The sequence below is a fragment of the Berghia stephanieae genome, chromosome 4 (assembly GCF_034508935.2).
Source record: "Berghia stephanieae isolate SIO BIC M18660-M18661 chromosome 4, UCSD_Bste_1.3, whole genome shotgun sequence".
In the NCBI taxonomy this organism is placed as follows: domain Eukaryota; kingdom Metazoa; phylum Mollusca; class Gastropoda; order Nudibranchia; family Aeolidiidae; genus Berghia; species Berghia stephanieae.
Window position 1 is genome coordinate 1961644 of NC_088363.1, and position 26518 is coordinate 1988161.

The 26518-nt window shown below is 34.2% G+C and overlaps 2 protein-coding genes across 3 annotated transcripts; one reads left to right on the forward strand and one right to left on the reverse strand.

Moving 5' to 3' along the window:
- Positions 1-31: 31 nt before the first annotated feature.
- On the reverse strand, positions 32-4599 carry LOC144969890 (putative NADH dehydrogenase [ubiquinone] 1 alpha subcomplex subunit 12). Its single transcript, XM_078908940.1, has 4 exons — positions 4441-4599; positions 3154-3236; positions 2354-2426; positions 32-605 (listed from the first exon to the last, which is right to left on the reverse strand). The coding sequence occupies exons 1-4, from the start codon at positions 4527-4529 to the stop codon at positions 437-439; spliced, it is 414 nt and encodes a 137-aa protein (XP_078765066.1). The 5' UTR covers positions 4530-4599; the 3' UTR covers positions 32-436.
- Positions 4600-4640: 41 nt separating this feature from the next.
- Positions 4641-25380, forward strand: LOC144969891 (heparanase-like). Of its 2 annotated transcripts, XR_013644882.1 has the most exons (11): positions 4654-5023; positions 7459-7685; positions 8904-9077; positions 9486-9663; positions 10694-10744; positions 12148-12336; positions 14249-14360; positions 16016-16131; positions 17535-17675; positions 19492-19719; positions 24986-25380. XR_013644882.1 is itself a non-coding variant. In XM_078908941.1 (10 exons), exons 1-10 carry the CDS (start codon positions 4785-4787, stop codon positions 19664-19666), a joined length of 1602 nt encoding a protein of 533 aa, XP_078765067.1. In that variant the 5' UTR covers positions 4641-4784; the 3' UTR covers positions 19667-24313. The 2 variants fall into 2 exon arrangements, 1 of the variants encoding a protein (XP_078765067.1); XM_078908941.1 differs by lacking the exon at positions 24986-25380 and having other exon boundaries at positions 4641-5023; positions 19492-24313.
- The last annotated feature ends 1138 nt before the right edge of the window (positions 25381-26518 follow it).

Genomic DNA, 26518 nt, shown 5'->3' on the forward strand with positions numbered 1-26518 from the left:
AACATTAACATAGAGAACTCAAATGCGTTCATTTAGGTAGTCACAAATTTAATTTTCAATAATCCATAAACACATTTAAACTTAAAACAAGAGTAATTTTACTAGTCTGTTCAGGTTTAACAATGATTTACACATCCACCCCGACCCACACGAACACATACACACACACACACACACATACACACACACACACTGTCACATCTATATGCACAAGCAATTACTTCCTCAGCTTAACTATTATCCCATCTACAAAAGAGACATTATAACTAAGTCATATTTATTTTGCGAAATACATTATCAACGCACACATGTGTAGAGACACAAAACTATCATTATCATTGTAAATAACACAATACCATTTGTCTCATTACAGTCAAACGTATAATCGTTCCTAGATATATAAACAAAAACAGAAGTCAGGCAAAAAAATCACAGTTCATTTTTTGGGAGGAACCCATGACTCAATTTTAGGTCTTGTCGTGGTATAGGGAACGTATTCCTTGCTTGTTCCACTGTAGTTGGGTGTGTGCTCAGCCATCCATTTACGGTGTGGGAGCTTGGCCTCAGTTGGTAATTCCTCAGAGATGTACTGGAGCCATCTGTGCCTGTGTGAGAATTCATTTTCAATAATTGTAATACTAACAGAAATAGCAATAATAATTATTTACAAAATGATTATGATGATGATAAAAATAATAATAATAATAATAATAATAATAATAATAAATAATAATAATAATAATAATAATAATAATATAATAATAATAATAATAAAAAAATTAAATGTCAATATCTGCAGAACACGTTTGACGAACAAATATGTTAAGACACACTTGACACATGTGACAAACATGAGTGCCTTCCCCTTTATTAGCTGTTGACAATGACATTGAATGAAGTGTCCATCTCTCTACTCTTAGTTTTTCTTGTCTTTGTTACTTTGTTCTAATCCCAAAACAAACTGATTTTTAAAAATTCACTTATTATACAATTAAAAAAACAAAAAACGAAAGCAGTCACTATTGTCTCCTTGGTGCATGTAAGTCCCTAACTCTAGAGCAATGAATCTATTACAGTAGCTAATTTTGATATAGTGAATTAAGGCTACATGTCTATTTTTTTAAAATAATAAGAGTATGATGCACATGATGTGGACTTGCATTTATATACGGAAAAGTATGCAATTTTTAATGAAAACCAAATAATGACCGACCACATCAATCTGGTAATATCTTAGAATACACATGATAAAGAAAAATGAGTTTAAAGTCAAAATGATCAGAATTAGGAATATTTTTATCTTATAAACCCTCTTTCACAGTAGACTGCTCAGAGCCACAATGGATCGTGGCTATTGAACCCAGCGTCTTTATTGAGTCTGGTTACATCGCATAAATATTTCTGGCCAATGAAATTTATACTCTCCACTTGCCAAGGTGTCAAACTTTGTTAATGTCGCTTTATTGTTATATTCTACCGATATCTCATGACTTTTCTCCTCCCAAAAATCTATTATATTTTTATTATTCTACTCATACTTCTCCCTAATATAGTAATAAATGAACAACATGCACTGCATTGCTTTCATTTGTGCTGTTAAAAACATAAACAGTGCTGTTTATTTTTCACATTTTCTTTGTAAAATATAAGATATGTTTCAAATGTTTTATGATTTTTGAAACTTTTGACTAATTTTATTTCATGCTGTTGGGAAAAAGTTCATGGCAAATCCATGAGCTAAATGACTTTTATATTTGAATGAAACGAAAGAATGATACTTTCACCTTGTTTGTTGTGAAATTATATTTACAAAAATGTATAATTGTAGGTAGTTTTGATAGAAATAGTATTGCCTATGATTATTTTTTTGCACACCTGTGTCAAATTAAAAATGAACCAGGATATTAACCCACATTTTGAGTACACTATTATTTTTTAGCTGGGCATTAAGACAAAAATTTTCCATGTGTAAACACTCACTAATGTTATGATTATGACACCTCCCATGGCCTGGAAGAAGACGAAGATTCACTATGTAATAACATTTATTAACTTTTGTAATAATGATAGGTCACTGTTGAATGTCCCCGATAACTTATATGTGTGAAAGTGCTTTTCCATTGTAATTGAGTTACACTAGTTGTAAAAGTATTGGATGGGAAAAGTAGAAGATGGTCAAAGCAAAGTGTGCAGTTAAGGACACATATTATATTATATTTTTAAAAATTCTGCCACCCAGGAATAGTGTGAAGTAATGTGATGCATGCAGAAATCCGAACATAATATCATTTGGTCACAAATAACAAGATGCCTTTGCTTAAGATCCAACAAAATAAAACAAAAAAATTCTCACCATTCTGGGGGGACTTGTGAAGCATCATAGTCCATGCCTACATTATCTGTGAACTCGACCCAACGACTTCGACCTGAAATTGATAAATACAATAGACCACAGTAAAGTTAATAATTAGCCTCACATCTAAATATAACCAATACATCTAAATATGATTCTAAATCCAAGTCCAAACAACAAATTTTCAAATTTACTTGCTGAATTTGTACACATACATACTTTTAAAACGTTTATCTCATTGCATTTACAAAGTGATAGACTTCAAAATTTATAACTACTAATATGTTGCACAAATGGTTTACTTTTTTTAAAGCAACATCAGCAATTAAAAGAAATATTGAATTTTAACTTGAATCCAGCAATTACCTACCTGGTACCTACTAAAAATAGACAATACTGATTTCATAAAGAGAGCAGCGGTAACAGCAATCATATCTTTATTTATTGCTCTATAATAAAATAGAAAACGGTAAGACTATGACCCAAACTTTACCTGGGAAGGCTCATGAAACTTGTTTTATAAAATAATATAATTTAAAAAATTATCTCCTAAGGCTCAATTTTAAGAATGCAGTAAAGGCCATCCCCCATTATATAAAAACGTTTTGAGAAAATTCCTATTTGTTAACACTTAAAGGGTTGATATAAAACACTGACTTTGCCAGCTTAAAGAGAATCTGGATACTTTAAAAAAACTTAATTAGAGATAGTGAACAAAGTGAGTTTTGAAAAATTATGGGATAACCAAAGCCAACTACCGTCTAATTCCTAACAGTAACAGTTTCAATTCGTAAACTCACCCATGAAGTAGTAATTGTTCTGGTAATATTTATTTCCAAATTTGTCTTCCCCAACAAGCTTCCCAAATTTGAAGTCATCGATCCTGTGAATAAAACAATGTTAAAATATACTCATCGAATTTCATAAGAGTTAAGAATGTTGATTTCGATTATTATAAGATTACAAATTACAATTACAATGTTTCACCCAACAATTTAACTTTCACTCTTGAGATTTAAAAAAAGGCAGGCTCTATTTCTCTGAACGCTCAGGAAAATAAACTTGAACTTTCCTATTGGTCGGCTAGCCTCCAGTAACTGATGGGTTACGGACGCGAGGTCGATGCAAAAGTAAAAACTCAAACAGAGTGGACTGGGAATTCTCACGAATCATAAAGCTAGCATTTTTAGGCAGATTGTTGACAAAGACGGATTTTATCAAAAAGTTGTGTTATCGCGAATACTCCATGGCGCGTTCACTTTTGCACTATCAAAGAGAGCTCAGATTAAACCTAAATAACTATGCCAAAGTCTCAAGATGGGAACAGAGGTTGAAAGTGAAAGTCAAAATGCACAAACTCAAGATAGATGTCTATTTATAGAAAGTTGAGAATAAAAGACAGAGCGCCCAAGCACTGGCAAAAGAAAACCCCGAAAAATGCATAAAAACATTCACCATTCACACAGATACTCTCACAAATAACAAAAAAATCTTGAGAACAGATATCGTTAGGAGAAATATAATAGAGATCAAGTTTATTTTCCCGAGCATTAGGGACGATGGTCACTTCATAGTTTAAAACAAAGTATTAATTAATAATATTAATTCCAGCTGCTTAATGTGATGGCAGCAGGTCTGACCGATAATCACAAGGTCTGAGGTTCGATCTCCAGTCGTGGTGGATAATACTGATTATTTGGGATGGTTTTATTAGTTTTATCTCATCTAGACGTCTAGAAGCCTAGAACTAGAAGTAGAAGATTTAGACTTCAAACTTCAAATTCAAACTTCTTGTGTTTTTTCTTTCTTGGTTTGTCTGGGACCTTTTATACACACTTGTTCAGATCTTTTGCTAAGATTGTAGATAACTTTTTGACACGTCATTAAAAAAACCCCAGAGCTTTTACTATTTATAACGACTAAAATATCCTCAAAGTACTCAAAGTCAACAAACTCAAACCCCAGTGAGTTCAGATGACAGAGGGGTTCAAATTGAATCAAGGTTACACAGCAAGAAAACATGGACATTGAACATAGGACAAAATACGATGCAGGTAGTCATTGAGGCATAATATTAGTTCTCTCACTTGTAAATATTGTAAAGGGCTCCAATGATTCCCCCATTCTTTTTAATTATTGCCTGAGCATTCCTAAAAGATTGTACGATCCCAGGCATTTTGACCTCTTCGACAGTGAGCGAAAAGAAAACATTACAAAAGAAGTTGTGTCAGAGTTAACTACCCTGCGTCTCTGGCCATCTGTGTAATTTTTACATTAGCCTAACTTTAATTGAAAAGAGCGTTGAAAAAGGGGGTGTGTCACGGTCACAGTCTACGAGTAAACAAAACAAAGGCTGAGGCTAAGGATATCCTTTCAATCGACGGTCTACAAATATCTTTTCAAACTACAGTCTACAGTTACTTGGCTTGAAATGCCAATATACTGTGGAAAAATGCATTTTTTATACCGTTTAGTTTTATACTTGTTTGTGAGTTTTGGACTTTCATTACTTCAAACAGAGGCATCACTGTCGCCGCTAAAAGAAAAAGCTGTGAAGGCCAAGATCCATGTTAATTTGACCTCATTCCTTTCTGTCAGTGATCCCAAATTTTTGAGCATTGCAATCGACTCCGGGTTGGTCAGATACAAATTTCGTGGATTTGAATTTGGGTAACAGCATCAGCTCTCTTATTTATTATTATTAAAAAAAAGAAAAGAAAAAGAAATCACCTTTTCACACTACTTTTTAAAAAGGTGGCGTTTTTGTTGCACCCCGTTGTCAACCGTTTTCTACACCGCTGTTGGCAGTGTAAATGTAATAATTTTAGGTAGTAATTAAATAACTATTAAAAACGGAACAAAGGAAAAACAAAAAAAAAAAAAAAAACCATGGTTCACAAATAGATATTGATCATAATGAACCCAAATATAAAATGATTTTTAAAAAATTAAAATATTAAAAAATGACAAAAAGGTATTTAAAAATACACCCCCCCCCCCACCAAAAAAAATTTAAAAAATAAAAACCCCAACAAATGTAGTAAACAAATTGTGATGATGATGATAAAGTATTAGTTTTATAAAATATGATAACAATGATAATGAATACCAATGTTTTGTCAATAAAATATATAAAAAATATTTTTTGAAATTTTAAAAATTGAAAAATATATCTAATAATAATAATAATGAATACACTGGGATGGGAATCGAACCGAGTGCCTTTAAGGCTATAGTCGAAAAGTTTAACCATTAGGCTACAGAGCCACTTGGCTAAACATGATATTTAATCATGTCGTTCTGGAAGAAAATTATTTTATCTTTAATGCTACTTACTTCTATTTTATGGTTTCAAGTTTGCTCACATGTCATCAATGCTTGTTTCATATCAATTTTAGAAACAGAGACATACACATGTCATAATATGACTTTTGTGACCTTATTTTTGTGATGACCAAATACAGAATCACCACAGCGATGATAACAAAAACTGTGGATTGTGCTTGTGCAACAGAGGTGCAGAAAAACAACCTGTTTAGATTCACCATCAACAGAAGTGCAGAAAAACACTATGATATTTATTTTATAGATACAGTGGAACTCCGCTTAATCACACACCCTCAGGAGTTCGTGTTAGTGTGTCGATTAAACGGAGTGTGCGATTAAGTGGAGAATCTAAAAATAGCATCTAAGCACCAGCTTTCATGTACCACTCATGTAGAACCTTACCCTCTGAGTATTCTACGGGCTTGGGGCTGTCATGTTCAAGATATTAGACTCATTAGAAGGGGTTTTTTTTGTTTCTATTTATTTTCTTATATTTATTTATTTATTTATTAGTTTTTGTTGGCTTTTTAAATTTTCTTTTCTCATTCATGTTTAATCAACAACTAAATGTGACATTATTTTGTGTAAGAATATTAATCGTGAAGCGTTGATTGTAGTAAAGCACCGTCTCGTGTGCATTGTCAATGTCATTAGAGTTGTACTGCTGAAGAAGTTGTTCAAAACTTAATCACTCAATTGGCTGGTAGAAAACATCAGTATAGTGTTTTTCATCATATTCTTTTCTAAACACAACATTCTGTCAACCTTTCCATCTCGAAAGCCAGCCTTCTGATGGGGTAAAAGACGTGCCTTGAGTTGATGCCAGTTCAGTTGCCTTTTGAGTGTATCAATGTGGTCATGGACTGTATAGATCAATCAAAAGATGAGATGCGAGTCCTCTCTTTATCCTTTCTTATTGTCCATGGCCTAGAGGAGAACAATGCACAGGTAGAGAATTGCAATCGAGTGGTCAGACAATGTAAACAAACACACAGCATTGGGTGGACTGCGATCACATTTCACACCTTGTAATGCAGTCAGCAAGTGCTGTGCTGAGTCAATTAGCCCATCATGTCTGGTATTCCTTTGTTGTCAGTTAACCAGCATTGCGCGTCTGACCTAGTCGGGGTCCTAGAGACAGTAGGAAAGCTTATATAATATTAATGTGCGGAAATGGTTCAATGAGAAACACATTTTCCTTACCCTTTTTTTTGTTGTATTTTTTAGATATTTTTCTCCAATCAAGGTGTAGCGATTAAGAGGAGAAGGTGTGCAATTAGGCGGAGAGATTATATAGAAAAATTTCCATTTTTCGGGAATGTGTAGTGTATAAGCGGAGTGTGCGATTAAACGATGTGAGATTAAGCAGAGTGAACTGGGGATGATTTAAAGAAATTGAATCTGTAATGCACATAGAGCCCTCTGTTCACGAGTGGAATGTGATACAAAAGAAATGTTCATCACTATTCATTATTATTAAAAGTTTTATCATTATTGTTATTAATAATTTTATAATAATAATAATAATAATATAATAATAATAATAATAATAATAATATTATTATTATTATTATTATTATTATATTATTATTATTATTATTATTATTATTATTTATTATTATTTTTGTTTCTTCTTTTCTGTTCTTTTTCTTCTTCTTTTTCTTCTTCTTCTTCATTATTATTATTATTATTATTATTATTATTATTATTATTATCATCATCATTGTTGAAATATATTATTTTCTAACTATTATCATCACCATCATATTTTCTTTCAGATCCCCAAAATTGCAGACTTTAGCCAAAGCTCTGACTCCATGTGACTTCCGCCTGGGTGGAACTGCAGCAGACTTCCTCACCTTCAATCCTGATGGCAAGGAAACTCAATCTTCTCCTGATCAGGACATTTTAACTTCTGAAGTCATTGACTCCATTCTGGATTATGGGGCATTTCATCGAGGTGGAAAAGATGTGAATAAAGTTTTTACAAACTTTACAATGACAGGTGAGTTTAAATGTTTTATAGCAATCTAAATCAAATCAGATTAATTTATACACAATAAGTTGTTTTATTTCCACAGAGCCATTTTTTAGCGGAAGTATGCTGTTTCGTAATGTTCTGAATCTCAATTGCTTTCGGACTGACACGTCCTATATTTTAGTCCCAATTTGAGCAACGCAAAGTTGAGTCCTCTTACTGTATTCAGGTGTAAAAGATATTTTGTTATATGACCTTACATGCATCATGTTTCGTCCGATATGTTAAGTATTACTGTTGTCTTGGGACCCTTGTAAAGCACTTTGAGCATGTTTTGAGAATATTGCGCTGTCATATAAATTCTCAAGTATGTTGCATATGACAATAAGGTTGTTTGAAGTCAAACCTTATAATATCTTTGGTTTTGTTAAATACTATTGAATAAGTAAAAAGTAAAACAGTGATAGCTATTTTTAATCAGGCACTTTATTAGATTTGCATTTTTCAAATTCAAAATTACTGTAATCTATCTATGAGAAAAATATACAACAATAATGATTCTTTTCAAATTGAAATCCAATATAAAGATATTTAAGAAAACTGTTTGAATTTTGACACATAATTAAAATTTGGATACTAATCAATTGAAATTAATTAATCAGGAATCACATGATGTTACGGTTGCAATTTATTAATATAATATCATTGCAATTTGTAATAGATCTCTTTAGATAAGTCTTCATTATTCATTTTTCTTTTCTCCTACTTTTAGTAAAATCATTTGAGAGAGAAAGAGGGAGAGAGAGAGAGAGAGAGAGAGAGAGAGAGAGAGAGAGAGAGAGAGAGAGAGAGAGAGAGAGAGAGAGAGTGTGTGTGTATTAGTTAGTTAGTTAGTTAAAGAGATATAGGATAATTTACTCTTGATGACAAAATGCATATTAAACAAACAATTATAGTTACTTTCAAATATCCATGCTCAAGATAGTGAAGTAAGACATATAGGAAATGGTAACCAAGTAATGTCAAATCACATAAACAAACACACAAAAACAAAATCATTGCACATTCAATTTACTGAAATATTTTTCAAATCTATTTATTGGTCTATAAGTTAATTTCCAGTTTCTTTTTCCCTTTTTTTCTTTCTTTTTGCTTGTAATATTAGAATTATTATTTTTGTTTGTGGTTCTTTTATCTTGTCTATAATATATTTAGTTATTTTCTTTCTTTCCTTTTTTTTCCCAGGTCATCTATGGGGTCAAATGATTAATTTTTTTACTGGGGTTGGTTGGTCTGTAATGTTTGATTTCAACTTGTTCAAATGGAATAAAGACTTGTGGGATCCCAACAATGCTGATGAATTACTCAAGTATTCGGCAAGGAGAGGTTACGACTTGCATGCTTTCCAGCTGGGCAATGGTTTGTTGATTGAAAGAAAAATCATTTTTATTCTTGTTTTATTCTCTTCCTACTCGATTTTTAAGTTCTGGTAATCAAGTCGGTGTTGCGTCAAAGCTTGTAAAAAGTTCAAGAAATATTAAGTATGGTCAGTTACCAAATAGGTAATAATGAAGGCAAACTCTGCTCTCATCATTGTATTCTTGGCTAAGACACAACAGCCATTACCTCATTTGACTCCAGTAAAATTGAATTAGATAGGCTTTATGCTTGTTCCATTTTAAAAAATGATAATTTGGTTTTATATTGGCATTTTGTCACATTTTTATTTCTTTTTAACGTCAACATATAATCAAATAATCGAAGTTTAGCTTATCACATTCTTTATTTTCTATATTTTCTTTTTTCTTTTTCTTGTCTTTAAAACAGAACCAAATTCATTTCATTACAACTTCAACTTCAGTATTCCGGCGGCTACTTTAGTCAAGGATTTCAAAATCCTCAGAAATGTTTTATATCAATACCCTCAATACATGACCAACAAATTGTATGGCCCTGACGTAACTGATCTGTCCCGACACTCTTCGTCACGCCAATATCTACAGGAGTGAGTATGGATTTATTGGTTTTGGTTTGATATTTTCACATCAATTTAGGTTTGTTTGTGTTTCAGGTTGTCCATTTTATATGTAAAAATCATTTATTGTGTGAATGCTTTATCTACCAAATTCAGTCCCTTGATTGATGGACGAAGAATAATTACAAAGACCATTCAACTCGGACTTGTGTATCTCATTGTTGTGGCTTATGTGAGTTTTGTTCACTCGTAGAAACCATCTAGCCCCCCTCGAAATAGTGTTTACATGTGATCTGTCCTGTTTATAGTGTATTGTTCACTGTATTGGGCACAACGAAGAGACAAAATCTGCGATAAACGCATTCACCTAATTGGGTGCTGGTATCCATCATTGAACTTGGAGTCACTTTACAAGTTCCTCATTCATTCTTTTATCCTTCATGTACTCTCCCATTCATTAAGTGAACCTTCTCCCCACTCCCCCACCCAACTTATATCAATAAGACAAACTCTATTCACTCACTCACTGGATAATACCCACGACTGGATGATTGCAGGACTCGCAGGATTCAGCCTTCACAATCTGGTGCTACAGATCTTGGTCACTGGCCTTCTCTGTCCACTTGTATAACGCCAATCCTGTCCATTCCTTGATGTTGTCCTGCCACAGATTCCTTCGTCTTCCTCTTCTCCATTGACTTTCCTTCCACTGTGCTTTGCATAACTGTCTTGCACAAGCTGTTATGTCTGACCAGATGTCCAAACCGTGAAAGTTTCCTTATTTTAACCATTGCAATGCAATGGTTTCTTAACTGACTTCATATAATTTTGCCTTTCTTTATGTAATTTATAAGTTCATTCTTGCAATTTAAAAGATGCCATGCTAATACAGATATAGTGTTTGATACATGGAGAGTCCTATTGTAAAATATAAATATAGTGTAGAAAGTAGAGTTAATGAAACGTGGTCTAGATCAGTCTTTACTCAATTTCCTTTATTTAGTGTGCGTGACATTTTGATTACCATTTGAACAATTATCTTTATACCCCCCCTCCTCAGCTTTATTGATGCAGGTGGTAAAGACGTCATACAGGAGATTTCCTTACATCAGTAAGTAATTAGTATAAAATATTTTTATTTTTTTTCCTATCTAGATGTGTTTTATTGATAATGGATAAAGACAACCTTTACTTAAAGTCAACTAATAATATTTCTGGTTCGGAGGTGTTGGCTTTATCAGGATTTCACTGCATAATGATTTTGAAGTGTAAAAATAAAAATTCACTTGTCAATTATTTAAACTCAAAGTTTATAGATTTAGTTTTAAGCATCAGGTTCACCTTGACAAATTAAAAGAAAAACCCAAAAAGTTGAGCTTTTTTTATAGCGCAATATCCATTAAATGTGCTCGAAGTGCTTTACAAAGGGTCCCTGACCAACATCAACACGTAACACATAGTACGAGACATGGCACCTGTTAGACATTATAACAATTTTTTTCCGACCATTTTGAGCATTTAAGCCACAATATCCACTAAATGTGCTCAAAGCGCTTTCAAAGGGTCCCCAGCCAATGGCAACTCTCAACAGACAGGACGAGACATGTCACCTGTTAGGGGATATTGCAATTTTTTTCGACAGAGACTAATGGCCAGGTACACATTTTACACCTGAGTACAGTGATAGAATGTAAGTAAAGCTCCTTTTCCAAGGACTCATACTATGTGCACTCAGAGCGGACCTCAAACCCAGAACTTGTGATCTAAAGGCAAGTGTCTTCCCACAAGACCACAAAGCTGATTATTTGACAAGGTTGCCAGTTTTCAGTATATTTACGGAATTCAGTGTGTTAGAGCACCTCAATATGATTTTTCTATCACCTTCTGACTGGAATAAGTCGGTACATAATGTCTTTTTAAAGATCTGAGCAAGTGTTTATGAAAGGTGCCAGACAAAGCAAGCAAGAAAAATACAAGAAGATAAACCATCCCAAAAAATCACTCAACCTCAACTGAGGATCGAACCTCAGACTTTCTGATTCAGACATGTAATGGTAGCATGTCTGACCAGTAATCAGAAGGTCTGAGATTCGATCCCCAGTCGAGGCTGAGTGATTTTTTTGGGATGTTTTTTTTTCTTGTATTTTTCTTGCTTGCTTTGGCATCTTTCATACACACTTGTTCAGATCTTTAAAAAGACATTATGTACTGACTTTTCCCATTCAGAAGGTGATAGGAAAATTATATTGAGGTGTTCTAACATACTGAATTCCGAAAATATACTGGAAATTAGCAACCTCTTACACTGATGCCTGCTCCTTAATTTCTTATTTTGATATGTTTTACTGGAGTTCAGTGCTCAGAAAGGGGTCGATCAATGTGTTTGTGTAAAAGCTCAGTAAATTTTTGCCTCCTAAATTAGCAACCCTGGATTTGTAAGGTGAAGAAACATTTCATTTACTTTGTTTATAAAGGTATGCAAAGCTCAATAATGAAACACAATTTTGATTTAAGGTACTACTTAAATGGAAGGCTTGCAAAGGTTGAAGATTTCTACAATATTTCTGTGATGGACCATTTGAAACATGAAATATATTGGGGGCAACAGCTCGCTAAAGGATTCCCCATTCGATTGACAGAGACATCGTCGTGTTATGGTGGGGGAGCTCCTGGACTGTCAAATGCTTACGTTGCTGGGTTTCTGTAAGTGACAGATTGTTCTCTATGTGTGTGTGTGTGTGCGCTCGCATGTGTGCATGTGTGTGTGGATGTCTGTGTGCATATGTGTGTGTGTGTGGATGGAACTGGATTTATAAGTCTTTATACTTGTGTTTATTACCTTTGTTGCTCTTATATCATTGTAATGCGTATAGAGCTTATGAGATAAGTTGTAGTTTTAAAATGTGCATTATTATTATTATTATTATTATTATTATTATTATTATTATTATTATTATTATTATTATTATTATTATTATTATTATTATTATTATTATTATTATTATTATTATTATCATTATCATTATTATTATGATGGTGATGATTATTTTTTTTTTAAATTGTTATTACTATTAATGTTATTATTATTATTATTATTATTATTATTATTATTATTATTATTATTATTATCATTATTATTATTATTATTATTATTATTATTATTATTATTATTATTATCATCATTGTTATTATTATTATTATTATTATTATTATTATTATTATTATTATTATTATTATTATTATTATTATTATTACAATTTATTATACATTCTGATCTCTTGACATATTTTGAGAAAAGATTTCATGTCAAAAATGAATATATGCAAAAGTTGGCAGGAGTTGGAATGGCCACAGTTGGAGTTATTCTGATCTTTCTCAGAGTTGCCCACACATCCACTTGTTTTGCTTTTTCGGGTGTCGACTCTGAGACACCAGTTCTGATTTGTTGATGGAAAATACACCGCGGGTGGTTGGATGGGAGCATCACCCTTGAATCATATACCTATGATGTTCGCATGGGTTTACGATCCGATAGTGATGTCGTTTCTTCTTCTCTTTACTAACCTATCCTGCTTCTTTGGTTTGTGATTGTATTTTTGACAGGGGATATTTTTTTTTCTGTAAATCTTCTGCCTGTTTGTTCTTGGTTATTTATAATTTAGCTTATGATATCTTTAGATTATGATTTTGATTTACATTTGTACTATTTTTGTTAGATTGCTTGTTTTTTTGTTTCAGCGGTCTCTCATATAACCTCAATTGTGTTGGAAGAGACCTAAAGCAACAAACAAAAAAAGAAAAAAAAAAAAAGAAAATACACCCAACGGAAATAAAGAAGAAAGTTCATTGGGGATTTTCGCGAGTGTGTCGTTAGACTTATTACACCCTCACATTGTATTAACTAATCATCTTGTTCTATTTGATACTGGCTCCTCGGCTGTGTATTATATTGGTTGAAAGCAATTAGTCAGGCAGCTGTTCTTGTTTTAAAATTCAGAGTTCATTAAAGAGTTTGACCTTGAGTGAGTTGACTTCTGTTCCGATGGATAGCCCAACATTAAAGCCAAGGACAATTCCATACTCAGAGTATTTTTGAATGATCACTTCCTGCTTCTGGGTGGGCAGGGAGGTACTTGCCATGTCTTCTATTCCCCTGTATCTGTTTTCCAATTGCTTTCTGTCTTTGTCTTGGAATGAGATTACTTAGTTTTGTCCTGACCCTGGCAGGAGTCCTTGGCTGGAGGGAAAGAATCGAATGTATAGTTATAGTTTTGGGAGATATTTTTTTCCTTGTAAATCATCTCTCTATTATGTACTGATATTTTTTAAACATATGTTTTGTAAACATTTGAGTGTCTTCCTCTTAGTGGGACCTTGTGCTGGTGTATGGGTGAGACTTGTAGGTGATCTCAAACTAAGTACACTGATAGTGTGCTCTTGGAATCTTCATCTTTTCCCTATTTGAACAAATCCCCTTGTTTTACTTTTTTTTTCTCAAGTCCTCTTAATTGTACTTGTAATTTCTGTTCACTGGCGCTGATATGACCTAAATATGTTGCAAGTGCTGTAAAACCCTTAAAAACAAACAAAAACAATCTCTTCCTCTTTGTTTCAGGTGGCTGGATAAACTTGGATTGGCAGCTAAGCATGGACTGACGAGAGTGTTTCGTCAAACATTCTACGGTGGCTCCTATGCACTTTTATCTCCTACACTTGACCCCTATCCTGTAAGTTGGATTCTAGAAATAAAATGTGTTTGTTTAAATTCAGGACTCACAAAAGTTATTGTGAATGCCACTCATTTTAACGTACAAGTATTTGTGGGACTATGTGGTCTAGTGGTATGACACTCGCTTTCAGATCGGAAGGTTCTGGATTCGAGCCTCGCTCGGTGCATAGTTGAGTCCTTGGAGAAAGCTCTTTACTCACATTCTCTCTCTATACTCAGGTGTAAAATGAATATCTGGCTGTTAACAGCGTTGTCTCTGTCCCAAAAAATTATAATATTTCCTAACAGGCAGCAAGTTATGTCCTACATGTTTAGTGTTGCTGTTGGCCAGGGATCTCTTGTAAATCACTTTCAGCACGTTTAGTAGATATTGCTCTATATAAAAGCTCAAGCTTTCTATTTCTGTGGGATGGAGGTGGGAGTAATAAAATGAAATGTATTAGTTCTAATTGTTTTGATGTAGACTTAAGTAATCTGCGGCTATGTGGTCTAGTGGTATGACACTCATTTTCAGATCGGAAGGTCCTGGGTTCGAGCCTCGCTCGACGCATAGTTGAGTCCTTAGAAAAGACTCTTTACTCACATTCTCTCACCGTACTCAGGTGTAAAATGAGTACCTGGCCGTTAACAGCGTTGTCTTTGTCCGAAAAATTGTAATATCGCCTAACAGGCGTCATGTCTCGTCCTACATGTTAAATGTTGCTGTTGACCAGGAACCCCTTGTAAAGCGCTTTGAGCACGTTAAGTGGATATTGCGCTATATAAAAGCTCAAAAAAAAAAAAAAATCTGTCAAAGACAAGAGTCCTAAGTAGCTGAAATTTATCCTAGGGCAGAAAATTCGTGACATCACACCTTCTACTTTTCCAGTTCCAAAATCCTTGGAAGTATGTATGTAACCAGCCCTTCAAATGACTAGTAATGAATAGGTTACATATTGAATGATAAAGTGGCATAACTATTTTAGTAGCAGGCTGTATAGGCAGATTATTAGGATTACAGGACATAAAAGAGTGGGGGTGGATGATCTTTCTAGACTAGAACTAGAAAAATAGATGCTATCACTCTGAAACCAAAAGATCGACTACAGAATTCCTCCGGAAGAGTGGCTTTACACTTCCAATGAGATTGGAACCAGTTTTTTGACATCACACTTTTGTTCCTTATTAGTTATGAATCATGACAATATAAACACAAAGTTTTTATCTATATCTTTAACTGTATACATTGATTAAACCTTTTAATAGGTTCGTGCGGCTATGTGGTCAAGTGGTAGGACACTCGCTTTCAGATCGGAAGGTCCTGGGTTCGAGCCTCACTTGGTGCATAGTTGAGTACTTGGAAAAGGCTCTTTACTCACATTCTCTCACCGTATTCAGGTGTAAAATGAGTACCTGGCCGTTAACAGTGTTGTCTCTGTCGGAAAAAAAATTCAATTTCGCCTAACATGCGTCATATCCCTTTCTACATGTTACGTGTTGCTGTTGGTCAGGGACCCCCTGTAAAGTGCTTTTAGCAAGTTTAGTGGATATCATGCTATATAAAAGCTCAATTTTTATTATTTATTATTATTATTTTTAACTGTATACATAAATTAAACTATTTTAATAGGTTCTGGCCAAACAAAAATTAATGCATTATGTTCTCTTTACCAGGACTATTTCCTGTCTGTTCTACACAAGCGTTTGATTGAAGGGCCTGTTTTCAATGTGACTGTTGAGCCAAGTACGCCAGAACTGAGGATGTATGCACACTGCACAAGGATTTCTGGGTAATTTATTGCATTGTGATTGATGAAATATCATAATTCCAGTCTTAAAAAGAACTCTTAAATGCCTTTCTCTTTATACCTGTGACAATATCAAATTAAGAAGCAGGCACTGGTGTAAGATAAAGAACTGAACAAATGTGTATGAAACAGTGCCAGACAAATCAAGAGAGAAGAATACAAGAAAAAAAATTCATCCCAAAAAATCAGTCTTCGACTGGGGATTGAACCTCAGACCTTCTGATTACTGGTCAGATGTGCTACCATTAATGGCTTAGTGGATAGGGCTACACTTACAACCAAAGTAACCAAGTGGATTGTTTATATATTTTGTATATAAACTGTGGGTTGATACATGCAGGGGACACTAACACATGGCTTCGTCTTTAATCTGTAGACTGACTGTAAATGACTTAGGTAGGTAGCTGTATAATACAAGATAGAGGTGGTTAACATAGGAATGCAACAGGGGATGGGAAGAGGATAGGTGTACAAAAGCTGATTGTATTCAATAGAGTGTAAGATGGGTAATAGTTATAATGTGATTGTCAGATGAGACTAACTTGATCAATGTAGATACTGTATCCAGTTCTATCATCCCTGATATCCTCTTGTTATTTTCATTAACTCTCTCCTTACCAGCCATTTTCAGGATTTTTCCCCAAATCGTCACACCCAACTAACACAAAAAAAATATTTTATCACTCAAAAACAATAGCAGTAAAGTTCTTCGGATACATAATTTCTTGAATAAAACATGCTCTATAATACACTGTTCATTTGATTAAAATTTTATGATGTACAATATGAATTTGAACCAGAAAAATGTTGGTTGTATCGTAACGAATGTGACGATTTTCCTGTAGGTGGTAAGGACAGGGTTAAACACGACACTCAGCCCCTATTGTTGGATGATCTCAGTTCGTGACATTGACGTTAAAGAAAAATTTCCTATGAGCTTGAATAAAGGCAGTTTATTTTTATTATATTAATTTTTATATGTAATGTAATTGAGGTTCTTCTTTATGTACTGTTTTTAGTCTGGAACACCACAACTCTCAGCAATTTCTTTCGACGTGTGGCTGGGTTCGAGCCTTGAGCTCGGCGCATGGTTGAGTCCTTGGAAAAGGCTCTTTACTCACATTCTCTCACCGTACTTAGGTGTAAAATTAGTACCTGGCCTTTAACAGCGTTGTCTCTTTCCGAAAAATTGTAATATCACCAAACAGGCGGCATGTCCCATCCTACATGTTAAATGTTGCTGTTGACCAGGGACCCCTTGTAAAGCGCTTTGAGCACATTTAGTGGATATTGCGCTATATAAAGCTTAATTTTTTAATTTTATATAATTTTTTTTTTTTTTACAAGACGCACATAATTTTATTTGTTATCCTTATTTTTTTCAGAATGTACAAGACAGGAGCAATAACTCTAGCTTACCTAAACACCAAGAATGAGTCATTGACTGTCAGCTTGATTCAGTTTTCTACATTGCACTTTGACCTTTACATTCTGACACCAGGGGACTCTGCTGGTCTAAAGTCAAAGTGAGTGAATTAATGGTTAATTGGTAAATCCTCCAGATACAAGAATGAAGGGAATGATACTCTTCAACAGTTGTAATGTCACTTCCTTCCTAATGACGCATGGTAACTTAGTAACACTGGCTCTAAACTATTGGAACAATGGCAGACGCCCGTATGAAATATTTCTCCGGCGATCATAAAGGTTTTCCAGAGGGGAAAAAAACCCATAAATTTGATCATGTTTTGACTTTTACACATTCTGATCACAAGGCATATGAAAAGTTCTAGCCAGCATGAAAAATAGAAAGTAATGATTTCCTTTGTTTAGAACCAAGATGGCCGCCGTTGCCGGGTGGCGTGACATCAGACTATTGAATCGTATTGACTTACATGACAACCATTTTTACAATATAACAGTGATAAAAAACCCCAGCACTGGACTAGAACCAGCCCATTAGTGGACCTGTGGTATTGGGCTACGCAGAAACATTTGATTATTTCTGTTCTGATTTTAACGATTCTTAAAAATATCTATTTTGCTTTTATTTTTCAAGCTACATCTTAGTTACTTAGTTAGTTGAGATTTTATTTTTAATGTAACTGCAGAATTTTGTTTTAATGTCATGTTAAGATAGAATTAAATCCAAATTATCTATAATCTAAAAACTTTGCTGGCTGCTGTAAAATGATCAAACATTTATCAGTCTGCAGCGATACAAAGTGTGGGGTTCAATGCAATACAAAATCTAAATCTGGCTTGGATTATAAGTATTAAATTAAAAATCACATGCTATAGCTGCTATAGTTGTCTTAATGATGCCGCTTCCATTGTATAATTGTGTCATTGTGATGGAGCAGACAGTTGATCCATTCACTTCAATTGTATGCCTTGAGGCAAGGAGTTTTGCTGAGTCCAGCGGATCTGGGGGGGGGGGGGGGGGGGGGGGGGGAAGCAATTTGTGTAAGTGTAAGACTAGCATTCTACCCATAGGGTAATAAGCAATTGTTACTGTGCTAATGATGCTACTGAAAGTGGAATAAACTCCAACTCCTGGGTGGGGTCTTTGACCTCCCATGGTGGACAGGAAGTCATGCGCTGTCTTCTATCCCCTTATATCTGTATTCCGAGTTGCTTTCTGTCATTGTCTTGGAAAGGGATTACTTAGTTTGTCCTAGCCGTGGCTGGAGTCCTTGACTGGGAGGGAAGCAGTCAAATATATAGTTATGGTTTTGGGAGATGACATTTTTTTTCCTTGTAAATCATCTGTCTGTTATGTGTTCTGTTTTGGATATATATTCCGTAAACATTTGAGTGTATTCCTCTTAGTAGAATCCAGTGCTGGTGTCTGGATGAGACTTTAAGGCGATCTCAAATTATGTACATTGATGGTATGCTCTTGGTATCTACATTTGTTCCCTATCTGAACTAAATCCCCTTTGTCTTGCTTACGTTTTCTTGGGTGCTTTGATTGTAAAATCTAGAACATTTTTACTATTCCATTTTCTTCTTTTTACTGGCGCTGATATGACCTGAATGTGTCGCAAGGCCGTAAAACCCTTAGAAACAACAACAAAACAAATTCCAGCTCCATGGTCCAAACCGTGATGTCTGGAGCTGAAGATTGTAAGTGGAGCAAGCAAAAAGAGAATACAATAGATCCATAATTTTTTATCTTGACTTGTCTTGTTTTTTTCTTTTGATTTTTTATTATCTAATTATTCTGTTGAAGTGATGCACGCTGTTCAGTTCCAAAACAAAAATAAAACTGGTTTCTGTTAAATATTTATTTATTTGTTTATCTTATTTTATTTATTTTTTTTGTCATTGTTCCCAAAGGTTTGTCAAACTCAATGGAGAAGTTCTCAAGATGCAGGGGTCATCTTTGCCATCGTTCAACCCAAAGCCTTGGAAAGGAGATATCGTGTTAGCTCCGCTTTCATTTGGATTTATCGTCGTTCCTGATGCCAAGTCTGCTCTTTGTTTGAAATATTTTGCCACCAAAAGACCATAAGTGTTTCCAAAATCGACTTGTATCTGTATTTTCCCCCTATTAAATGCTAAAAAGTGCACTCCCCCCCCCCCCCCCCCCCCCCCCCCACTTTTTTTTTTACTTCAATCCTATTGATATCTCTCTTTTTCTAATGCAAATTAATATAAGGACATATTCCTCAACTGCCCCTCTTGTGCTGTTTGGTACCAACTGCATGTAGACAACGATTAATGATAGCGCATACACTACACACCAATACTCACTTATTGACACATTATTGTATATTTGTATTATAATAATAATAAATGGCACATATATAGCACTTCACCCCGTTCTCACAGGCTCTAAACGCTTTACAGGGATATAAAACAAAACATATCTCTATATACCATATTTGCAGGTCTGATAACCGAATGCAATAATGAACCTGAATTAACATTGTTGTAATGGACAACATTTTGCATTGGTTTGAGAATATTTCCATTACAACCATGAGACTATTTTATCACAGTTTGGGTTATCAGACCTGCAAATAAGTAGACGCCTGATCAAGGCCATAGGCTAGTTTCAATTTAAACTTAATTTTTCCATCAATGTAACAAATAAATGCACCTAATTGAACAGTGATTTAATGGTAGTAGAACATTTTTCACAAATGATACTATCTCTCTTCTTCGACCTTTTCAAATAAACCAACTGCCTCAATCACACATAATATTACTGTTGATGTGCATTTCTATTTTATGATTTTCATCTCTGGGTGTTTCTCAGACAAATTTTTATTAGAAGTGTAAAATACAGATACGGTCACTTTAAATTAAAGCATAACATTGTTGATGTAAAATGAAACGATGTCTCTCATTTTCAGTTTCAAAATGAAAAAAAAAACTCGGGACTTTTTATACTTACTTAGATACTTACTTAGAGATACTTAGAGATGATTTCCAGCACAGGTTCTCAATGATCCTCTTCGCTGGACTCATCTTTGTTTCTCCCGGTTGCAGATTACCGTGAAGACAGAATGTGATGCTAGCCTTGTAATCATAGTAGATTTCTTGGTTTTTCCAATAGCCATCCAGTCTGTTCTTGAATGAGTTAAGTGAATTAGCACTGACAACTTTCTCTGGTATATAATGAATTTTGATGCAATTTGTGAATTTGTTGTGTTATAACTTGATAAATTTTTAAACTCTTGGTAACTGTGAAATAGAGATTGGGGCAAAAATTTAATGATAATTGTTGCTAATTATGTCTTGGTTATTTCTTAATGAACACACACTCCCTACCAACTAATTGTAAACAAGCCCTTTTGACTGATGACTTCAAAAAATCTCTCCCCGCTTCCCTCTAAAACCCTGTTACTGAAAAATCGGCCATACAATCTTCAGCCTGAAGCTTTGGCCTTAATGGAAGAAGAAGACACACATTTTATATTTAAAGATGCCTTATTCCCTGTATTAAAAAATTCCTTCCATTTGATAATTGATCAACTCTCATCTTTTGTCTTTACCTTGTGATTGCAGCTGCCTTGTATATTCATTTTATTTACTATTTTCTTACTTATCTATTTAATTATTTAAGGCATTCTTTTTCACAAATGAGTTGACTGGGTGGGGATCCTGACCTCCCATTGTGGGCAAGGAGGTACATGCTGTGTCTTCTATCCCCCCCATACCTGTTTTCAAATTGTTTCCTGTCATTGTCTTGGAATGAGATTACTTGGTTTTGTCCTGATCCTTACCGGAGTTCCTTGGCTGGGAGGGAAACAGTCGAATGTATAGTTATAGTTTTGAGAGATGATATTTTTTTCCGTGTAAATCATCTCGCTGTTATGCATTGTATTATGTTTAGTTTACATATTATATTATATGATTGGTAAACATTTGAGTGTATTCCTCTTAGTTGGGACCTGTGCTTGTGTCTGGATGAGACTTTTAGGTGATCTCAAACTAAGTACTTTGATGGTGTGCTCTTGGAATCTACATCTGTTCCCTATTTGAACCAATTCCCCTTTGTCTTACCTTTTCTTTTCTGCTTTAATTGTAATTCTAGAACTTTTTACTATCTCATTTTCTTCCTTTTTACTGGCGCTGAAATGACCTTAATATGTTGCAAGCGCCGTAAAACCCTTAAAAACAAACAAACAAAACAAATGAGTTGCCATGACAAGATTTTTATAATATATGTAATTTTGGATAATCAAAATAATATAAACATTTATATGCCGCACAATCCTTTGCTTAGAGACTCAAGGCACTTTGATAACGAAAGCTGGCCAATCATTTCTGTGCCTAGAGTTAATCAATCAGAGTGATAGAACAACTCTCACACCCAAAGAGGGGGAGGAGGTATATTGAGAAAATCAAAATTAGAAGTCATATCTTACAACGAAACGAATTGGTAAGTTGGTTTTAGTGAAATTGTTGCCTCTGAAGCTCAAGGATGTAAATAATATTGAAAAAATGAAAGAGAAATATCAATTTAATTCACAAAGGCAAATAATATTTACGTTTCAGGTTTTGCCTTGTCAACAAATCAGACGAAAATAAAAACATAAAATTAAGGAGAGGATAGTAATAATAATAATAAGAAGAAGAAGAATAAGAATAATAATTCAATTTATTTATAACTCGCCTTTCGCATACCATATAGCTCTAGGCACACAGGAGACATATCATGCAATATACGTAAAAATTCACTCTAACATATTATCAATAGCATTTAATAGATAAATATAAAGACTTAATTTTAAAATTTAAATTACGTTAAACAAAACCTATATGATTACACTTCAAATATGAATGTATTTCTATTGTATTATCTTTTTTATTTTTTTTTAAATTTGTTTTTGGGTTATCAACGCCATCAGCACAGCTCACATTAGTATCCAGTGTTTGTGAATTAAATTGAAGCCCTTTTTTCTATTTCTCTTCACCAAGTTGATGTTAATTATGGTATATATTTTACATGGTAATGGTATATGTTTATTTGTATTTTTGACAACCTAAATCATCATTACAGCTAATTCCAAATTCTCTTGTTTTTCATAGAATAATTTTTTCTTGTGTTTATGATATGTTGGTGAGAACGACATGTCAAAAAGCTAATTGTATAATTTGTAATACGACAGTCGAATGTTGTGTAAGAATATCTGTTCAATGTGATGAATTGAAACCAGCTAAAAGTGACCCCCAAAAATGTAACGGTCCATTTAGAAAGTATGTTTCATTTAACCTCACATTCCTATGTGAGAAGGTTCTATATTGAAGAATTGACTTGTTTTTCATAATTTTTTAATACACTGCAGTTCACTTAAGATAAACTCCCAGGGACCAGAAAGAAGGTTAATCTTATCCGAGGTTCATTTTATCCAAAAAAAAACTCAAGGGTAACAACTTTTCAGCAATACAAACGTTTGTTTTATTTATTTGTTGTCCCCCTTTAATGACTGCATTGTATCCCCAGAAAAACGGCCCAGTTTCCTGTGAAGCTTGGCTAAACTAAGAGTGACTTATTTTATTCTATCATTGGTCGTTAGAGCTATCTTTCACAATGCTACTTGCATACGGTGATCCACAGGCTCAGACAGGCAGAGTGATAATGAAAAAAAATAGTTAGGAAAGTTAAGACGCTATCATAATTTGTCAACTAGTCTAGGTTAATTGCGCGATGAGTGACAGTCTCGTTCTGATATTTGGGTGCTGGGGGGGGGGGGGTGTGTGCAGGGAAGAGCATGGAGGATAGACAGAGTCACAAACCATATGGGGGCTCTAGCACAAACTCATGTTCACATGCGTGCTTGCGTCATGTGGTGACAGCTTTTGTATTTTAGTGAATCCAGAGGACCAACATACCTATGGATGTACATTCACTGGTGAATCTTTGCACACACTACACATTCGTACATAGCTGTGTTGTTTCTTGATTGCGCAATTGAATGTATTGCACGACAAGGAGACTAAAAGATGGGCATAGAGGGGATGGGTAAGAGGGGGGGGGGGGTGCGAGGGATAATTGAGAGACTCTCTGTCCAACCCAACCAGTCGTGCAAATCTAGATTGATAAGTTCATCTTATCCGTATTAGCTCAGGGACGGAGCTTATCTTGACTGTTTTAATTTACTAATGATTTAGAGCAGAAAAACTGGGACCAGCCTCAGCGTTTATTTTAAGCGAGAATTTATCTTAACACAGTTTATCTTAAGCGGACAGCACTGTAGTTGTAACTTTTGTGCCATTTTTTCTCTCCATTTTAATGTTGACATTCCTTGTTAAGTCACATCCAAATTTATTATTTACTCAAGTTGTTCTTTTGGCCAGTTTTTTCTTTGTATTAATTCTCTTATGTTCACATGACCGGGCACAGAACAAATTTGTTCAATTTTCATTCATGTTGTTTATGTTGTGGAGTTAAGATATATCCATGAAATACTCCAAAATGTATGAGTGAGGTAAAATTTGACAACGAATAAATAGTGCTGTCAAAAGTGCCATTGATGAAGAGTGCTACATGTGGTGAACGAATGTTGTGTTTTATTCATATTCATTTGATTATTTTTATTTACTTTGTTTTTTGTTTTTGTTTTTTTTTTTGTAAATTATTGTTCTAATTTACTTGTTCAAATGTTTTCACAGGGTATTTAAGCCGTGATTAAATATATTATGTAAAGTTCTATCTCAAGCTGATTGTTTTTGGATTGCCACACTTAATTAAGTGATCTTGTCCTGGGTGGGGATCCCGACCTCCCATAGTGGGCAGGGAGGTACATGCTGTGTCTTCTATCTCCCCATACCCATTTTCCAATTGTTTCCTGTCATTGTCTTGGTATGAGATTACTTAGTTTTGTCCTGATCCTTGCCGAAGTTCCTTGGCTGGGAGGGAAACAGTCGAATATATAGTTATTCTTTTGGGAGATGATATTTTTTTCCTTGTAAATCATCTCTCTGTTATGCATTGTATTATGTTTAGTTTGCATATTATATTATATGATTGGTAAACATTTGAGTGTATTCCTCTTAGTTGGTACATGTGCTTGTGTCTGGATACGACTTTTAGGTGATCTCAAACTAAGTACTTTGACTGTGTGCTCTTGGAATCTATATCTGTTCCCTATTTGAACCTATTCCCCTTTGTGTTGCCTTTTCTTTTGTGCTTTAATTGTAATTCTAGAACTTTTTACTATCCCGTTTTCTTCCTTTTTACTGGCGCTGATATGACCTTAATGTGTTGCAAGTGCCGTAAAACCCTTAAAAACAAAACAAAACAAGTGATCTTGTCTTTTAACAAGGAAAATAACTTCAACAGGCTGATACTCAAAATGCTGCAAATCCGCCAAGACAGTTACCTCCCCCCCCCCAACCCCCAATTTGATGTTACTGTCTTCTAATTTTATTCTCCCATTTCTTTTTTTTTAACACAATCCAACCTACCTTTTTTATTTTTCTTATCTGTTTCAAAATATCTTTTGAATTTTGACTACCCAAACCAAAGATTTAATTTGTATCGGATCTGAATTTTATGACTATGTAAGCACGATCTATACCAAATCATTCACTTGATTTATGTTAAAAGAAAAAAAAAATAAATTTATCACTAACTTTTTTATTTGAATTTTTAAATTATATTCTTATCGGTTTACCGTGACTTAATACACTTTTTCTCATCTCTAGCTACATTACTTCTACACAAACATGAACATTGAAATAAAAAAAAATATTCTAATTTTTTAACAAACATTTTTTTGTCTCGATTGTCTTCATTTCGTTTACATTCATTTTTCATGTTTCACTTTTTCCATTTCTTTTATATTCTCTCATAATCAAATCTCTGGGTGGGAGTTCTTGGCCTCCCATAATGGGCAGGAAAGTCACTTACTGTGTCTTCTATTCGTCTATATTTGTTTTCCATCTTTTTATTAGAATGAGATGAGACTACTTGGTTTTGTTCTTTATCTGGACGGGGTCCTTGGCTGGGAGGGAAACAGTCAAATGCATAGTTATTGTTTTGGGAGATGATATTTTTTTCCTCGTAAATCATCTCTCTCTGTTATGTATTATTATATTTGTTATTTTCAATGTATAATGTAAGCATTTGAGTGTGTTCCTCTTTGTTGGATTTTGTGCTTGTGTCTGGATGAGACTTATAGGTGATCTCAAACTAAGTACATTGGTGGTATGCTCTTGGAATCTACATCTGATCCCTATTTGTTCTCAGTTCCCCTTTGTCTTACTTTTTCTTGAGTGCTTTAATTGTAATTCTATAACTTTTTACTATCCCATTTTCTTCCTTTTTATTGGCGCTGATATGACCTAAATGTATTGCAAGCGCCGTAAAACCCTTAAAAACAAAAACAAACTACTTGGACGGGGTCTTTGGCTGGGAGGGAAAGAGTCAAATATAGTTGAAGTTTTGGGAGACATTATTTTTTTTCGTTGTAAATCATCTCACTGTGATGTATTATTCTATTTCTTGTTCTGATTGTATAATGTAAGCATTTGAGAGTGCTCCTCTGAGTGAGATCCGGATCTTTTATCCGGATGAGACTTATAGGTGATCACAAACTAAGTATATTGATGTTATGCTCTTGGTATCTACACCTGCTCCTTATCTGTACCATTCCCCTTTGTCTTACTTTTCTCATGTGATTTTAATTGTAAATCTAGATTTATTTTTACTATCCCATTTTCTTTCTTTTTTCTGGCGCTGAAATGACCTAAAGGAGTCTCAGACGCCGTAAAACCCTTTAAAACATAAAACATCATCAAATCGGGTAGCTTTGTATCCTGAGCTAAATCAAGGATTCATTGAGAATGAAGTGGAAGATAATCCGCCTTTCTTTCAGTTATTATCATTATGATTTCGGGGGCATCGTGG

What these genes read in the sequence shown, in the direction of transcription:
- LOC144969891 (XM_078908941.1), top strand. Translation starts at nt 4,785, where the DNA reads ATGCCAATATACTGTGGAAAAATGCATTTTTTATACCGTTTAGTTTTA. An exon ending in TACAAACTTTACAATGACAG is followed by an intron (nt 7,686 to 8,903) that starts GTGAGTTTAAAT and finishes TTTTTTTCCCAG; the next exon opens with GTCATCTATGGGGTCAAATG. An exon ending in CACTGCACAAGGATTTCTGG is followed by an intron (nt 16,132 to 17,534) that starts GTAATTTATTGC and finishes TATTTTTTTCAG; the next exon opens with AATGTACAAGACAGGAGCAA.
- LOC144969890 (XM_078908940.1), bottom strand. Translation starts at nt 4,529, where the DNA reads ATGCCTGGGATCGTACAATCTTTTAGGAATGCTCAGGCAATAATTAAA. An exon ending in GCCCTTTACAATATTTACAA is followed by an intron (nt 3,237 to 4,440) that starts GTGAGAGAACTA and finishes TTTTATTCACAG; the next exon opens with GATCGATGACTTCAAATTTG. An exon ending in TCACAAGTCCCCCCAGAATG is followed by an intron (nt 606 to 2,353) that starts GTGAGAATTTTT and finishes ATTCTCACACAG; the next exon opens with GCACAGATGGCTCCAGTACA.